The sequence below is a fragment of the Larus michahellis genome, chromosome 3, assembly GCF_964199755.1.
Source record: "Larus michahellis chromosome 3, bLarMic1.1, whole genome shotgun sequence".
Classification (NCBI taxonomy): Eukaryota; Metazoa; Chordata; class Aves; order Charadriiformes; family Laridae; genus Larus; species Larus michahellis.
Window position 1 is genome coordinate 123,592,389 of NC_133898.1, and position 5,462 is coordinate 123,597,850.

The 5,462-nt window shown below is 49.6% G+C and overlaps 1 protein-coding gene across 2 annotated transcripts in view; it reads right to left on the bottom strand.

The window, feature by feature from the left end:
* The window catches only part of ATAD2B (ATPase family AAA domain containing 2B), a 79,458-nt gene extending 74,483 nt beyond the window's left edge, over positions 1–4,975 (bottom strand). Inside the window, exon 1 of one of the 2 annotated variants that reach the window (XM_074581958.1) lies at positions 4,475–4,975. In XM_074581958.1, coding sequence (XP_074438059.1) covers positions 4,475–4,630 — 156 coding nt within the window. In that variant the 5' untranslated portion in view covers positions 4,631–4,975. The remainder of the gene's footprint in view (positions 1–4,474) is intronic. The other variant, XM_074581959.1, reaches the window with a different exon arrangement.
* Positions 4,976–5,462: the final 487 nt, after the last annotated feature.

Here is a 5,462-nt window from a genome sequence, read left to right on the forward strand (position 1 = left end):
CGCGACATTTTATTACGCACTGAAAAGATGAGCTATCTTGGGAATCTTCCTTTAAATGAAATTGTTTGGAATAACTTCACATGGTTCTATATTTCAGGATGTATTTCAAAGAACTGTAAAAAGCGTTAGCCTCAGCACCTCTATTGATGTTACTGTAAACTCACACAGTAAGACAACGCAGTTCTGTAAAAACACAGATATTTGACAGGAGCTTTTTTTCCCCTGAAGAGCTTTACATGCGGGTGGCCAGTAAGTGTAATTTTTCCAGCATAAGGAGGAAATTCTAACTTTTTCTATAGTTTTATTCCAAACCGCAGAACATCCAGAACACTGTTAAGACACTTTGCAAAGAAGACAAAGAAAATATGCTAACCTGAATCAGGCTCTTTCGTAAAGGAAAATTTAATTTTTAGAAAGCTCTAAGGGGTATGGTTAAAGCTAGTATTATAAGAGAAATAATAATAATTTTTTTTAAAGTTTGTTTTCTGTGTTTTCAATAGCTGACCGTTAAAGAGTTGTTAAGGAGTACGCCGCAGCAACGAGCTTACGCTACAAAAGCCGCATTATCACCCAGAAACAAAAATATTTATTGTTCCAGACTGAGAAATTACAGCAAGAGACGCTGAAATATATTGGTGTTACAGAGCACAAAGACGCTGCTCAGCTTTAAACCTTCCCCACGCTACAGCAATTCTCGTCAACCCTCCAGTCCGCGTCCGCTCCCATTAGCAATTAAGTACAATGGAGAGCTCTAGGTTGCCACCGAGGCAGCCGAACGACGTTGGCAGCACTACTTTTAGCTGGGATCGCGCGTTACAATTATCGCAGTGCTCTCAAGTAGCTCTTAAGGCACTGCTAATGCTTTCCGGGCTAATTAAATTAAGCTAATCTTGTATACATTTCTAAAATGTCGAACGAATACGCTGACATGATTCAAGAGTGTTTATTTCACAATAAATTCATCGCTTTCCTGGATCAACATTTTTGATTTGTGCTTTGAGTGAGAAAAATCATTTCAATTGCCAAATAAGTGTTACCAACAATCCCAACTCAGTATCTGAAAACGTCAGACATTAGTAAATCTAGAACACAGATTTAACCAGTTACAGTCACAGTATTCTCAGTTCTTTCACAGTGTGGATGAAGTCCACTGGATTTATGAGCCTTGTGTTACAATTCTATGTTTCTGAAAACTTTGGAAAATTTTTACTTTTCTTGTCAGAATGCTTCAATATAAACATTAACACTTCCCAAGTTTTAAGAAAGAAAAAATGTATATAGTTTATATAAAGACAGAATATAAGTTTATGTGAGGATAGCTTCAATTTCTATTAAATAGTGTGTAAATCTATCACATCGCCCAGTCTTCCTCTCCGTACCCTCTCTATGCACTCTGCTATGACATCATTTCAGAGAATAAACTTCTTGGCTCCTTGATCCATTTAGTGAGGGATTTTGTTCATTTTAATCTGGCTTCTGGTGAGTGGACACACATGTATTCACCTCAATCGCTGAATGCGTGGTCGCCAGTCAATAATTCAAAACAGTTTACTTTTCAAAGACTGAGGTCACTGCTTTCTCTAAGATGAGCAAGTGCTACAGAGGGAATACAGAAAATAGGATAAAGGCATTTAGACTATTATGGCCCATTTCCACAGAATGTGTGTTGCTTCCAGATTCAGATCAAACAGAAATGGACACTATTAATATGTAACTCAACATAATATTGAACTGGAAGTCCGGAAACTTAACCCAAGCTCTTGGGAGAGGAGGGAGTCAAACCTACCCATGTAACGTATGGGGGAAAAAAAAACCAAAAACACAAAAAAACCCCAAAACACAACCTATGTTTACCAGAAAAAGACAAGGGGAAAAAAAGGAGAAGAAGGTAAAAGGAAATAGATATAAAAGAGCTGGAAGGCAACTCCTAACCCCTTATCTAGTCTAATCAGCATCTTACAGGATGCCATTAGATTGCTAACTCAGTTTTTGTTGCTAATAAGGAACAAATAGATGATCTTTTAAAATACATTCTGAAAGGTAATTACAAGCCTTGCCACTGAAGAGCATTTCTCTGGGAGTCCAAGTCAGAACCTCCACAGAAGAAAATTAAGTCACACAGTGCAAATAAGAAGCGTACCATCTCTGCCAGAGCTCCAAACTCTAGCTGCCCATTAACCCGATTAACTGCTGGTAGTAAGGCCAGTTTCCTGACGTGACACACAGAAGATTTCAAAAGGACACACTGTTCCAGTCAACTTTGAAAAAAATACGTACAACTGCACAAAAATGATCCTGGTATGCTTTCTGCACAAAACACAGCCTCGCTATCTGTCTGCCGACAACCACTTCCAAAAGCAAAGGCTTTGTCTTCCGACTGTTAATACTTATTTATGTTCTAATCACCGAAATCCGTCTCTGGCACTACTTCAAGACAACTCAGGAGCTCAGAAAGACGCTGTATCACTGACAAATACTTACATCTGAAGAATAACAACAGTTGTACAAAGACAACTTTAAAACATGGTAGGATATCTATATATTACAATATTCACTGACGAAGGAAAAATCCAAAGCAACCTTCCTGGATAACTTCTGCTCATCTTTGGCAATCACATCTTTAAAAAAAAAAAAAACAAAACAAAAAAACCAACAAAACCAACACCCTACCTTTAACGCATGAGATTTGTTCTGAAGTGAAACAAGTCTATTCCCACACACCAAAACAGACACTTAACTTCAGAAGAAATGCTTTTTTAGAAGCGTGGGCAATATCCTGGGATGTATCTACAGATTTTTATGACAATATTTTGCATAATCTCCTTTCCTTACACCATGACAATAACAAAATTTAAGCATTTTAATAATTTGTAATATAAAAATACTATTCATAGACGAAAACCATTTGGAAATATATTTTTTTAGCAGCAGTACACTCCCTGCAAAGTAAGCCAGTAAGGGTTACACCAAACTTCGCTTCACAAACCACAAGACCCACGATATGAATAAATAGAAACTGCATACGAAAACAAGCAGAACGGCTTTTTACAGCTATGGTGCTGTGTTCCCATGAGTCTAATGAAATTAAACAAGGAAGAAACAGGGGACTAGGAAAAAAAGTAAGATGGGGGGAAGGGAAGAACAGTGAAGCATGAAAAAACTGAAAGAGAAGCACGGAAGATACAGAATATTTAGTCAGTGATTTTATATTTTTTTTTTTTTAGTATTTTAAAATTAAAAGGATGGGGCAAAAGGTTTTATGACAATTCCAGGTGTCATCCTTCTGACCTGCCTCTGGTTCCTATCGCTGGTTTTGTACTTGTCTGATGAACTTTCTCCTTAGCAGAGGCTGGGACATGGTCGGTGCGTGACTGTCAAATGCTCTGACCCTCAATTTTCACTTCCATATTTACGTTGCTTTTAAAATATGTATGCAGATCAGGCAACTGTAACCACTAGTTTAAATCCTCAAAGCAAGACGTGAAGTTTTATCAAGAAAAAAAAGCCCTGCCTATAACTAAAAAAAAAATAAAATGTAGTTGTTGACAACAAATCTATTTAGAGGCAACAAGGGAAAAAAGAGGCTCCTGAATTCTTCCTTCCGATTAGAATTTACCAAACGTTAGTTTTCCACATGGGGCTGTAGAATTCACTTGCCATGAGACTGTACTACCATTATAATAAGTTACAGTGGGAAAACATTCAGCTAAAACCTGACGGCCAAATTACATCCTTCCCTGCTTGGGGAGGGGGAAGGTGTCAGAAAAACGGGGGACCTTCCCCAAACACCAGCTTTCTGCCGTCGGAGCTGCCGCGAAGGCCCGGCTTGAGCCGAATTGAGGTCATTTAGGGAAAAGGGGGGAAAAAAAAAAAAAAGAAAAGGAGGGAGGGAGGACTGGAAGTTGCTGCAGGCGCAGCTCCCAACTTTTGTCTGGCAGCCGGCGCAGTGCCGGGCGCGGCCGCCGGGGGAGCCCCGGGCCGCCGCCGGACCCCGCCGCGCCGGCCCTGCCCGCCCCGGCCCGGCACCGGCGGCAGCGGGGCACCAACTTCGCCTCCCGTCTCCCCCCGCCTCCCCCCCCCCAACCCCAGCCCCGCCGCCCCCGGTCAGCGGCCTGAGCCTCTGGCCGCCCCGGCAGAGCCCGGCCCTCTCCGCGCCGCGCTGGGGGAAGCCGGTTGGGACGCGGCGGGCGGCTCTCCCCAAACAAACCCGCCGCGTCCCCCGGCTCCCCGCCGGCTCCGCGGTCTCCCCTCACCCCCGGCTCCCCGCAGGCTCCGCCGTCCCTCCTCCCTCCCTCAGGCCGACAGCCGTCTCGGCAATGTCCGTCCCCCCCCTCGCTCCCGTACCCGCGGCCCCCCCGGCAGCAGCGGCGCTGTCCCCAGCGACTCCCCGGCCGAGGCCCTCGCTGCCGTTGCCCCCCCCGCCTGTCTCCCTCCCTCCCCGTCCACCGTCAACCCCCCCCACCCCGGTCCTTACCCGCGCTGCCGCCGTCTCTTCCAGCCCGGCCGCATCTGCCTTGGTGCCCCTTTTGGAAGAGCGGGTCCGGGACGAGATGAAATGGCTGCCGGCTCCGGCCGCAGCGGCCGCCGCTTTGCCCAGGGGGCGCAAGGAGCTCTTCCTGGTGTTCACCATGGCCCCAGGGAGGGGGGACACGGGGGGCTGCCGCCGCCGCCGCTGCTGCCGCCGCCGCTGCCGCCGCCGGCGCGGAGGGAGGAGGGAGGGCGGACAGGCGGGGGCTCGGGTAGGGAGGGGAAGGGGAGGGAGAGGGGGAAGGGGGGAGGGGGAGGAAGGCAAAAAAGTCCTCTGGGGAAGCCGGTCCGCCGGGGCAGAGCCACAGACGGAGCCGCGCCGGCTCCTCCCGTCGCTGCCGCCGCCTCCTCGGCTCAGTCTGGCACTAACTGGCCGCCATTACTGTCCCTTCTCCCTTTCTCTCCTCGGTCCGCGCCGAGGCCGTCGGTTGCCGCCAGGGGGCGCTGCGCCGCCGCCGCCGCCGCGCGCAGGCCGAGGCGGGCCCCCGCTGCGTACGTTCTAGCCCGGCGCCGGCGCGCTCGGTGGGCCTGGCGCTGGCGGCCGCGGGGGAGGCGACGGCCGGCGGCGTCCCCCGGGAGCTGGGCGGCAGTGGCGGGGGACGCCCGGGGAGGGGACGGCACGGCCCGCGCAACCGGAGGGACGGGGACTGCCGGCGCTTCGCAGCAGGCGGGGCGGTCTCTAGGGGAGCCGGGGCGGGGTGTGCGCTGTCCGGTCAGGCTGAGGGGACCGGTGGAGCCACCGGCCCCGCGGCGGGGCCCGAGGGACCACCGAGGCCCAGGGCCGGGGCCGTCACCGGTCCGACGCCTGTCAGGAGGTGTCGAGCCGCCGGACGGACCCAGCCCGGCGGTGGAGCCGCCGCCGCCGCCGCCTCCTGAAGGCGAGGAGGGACGAGGGTGCGCGTCGGTGAGGAGGGCCAGGGAAGGGAAGAAGCCGG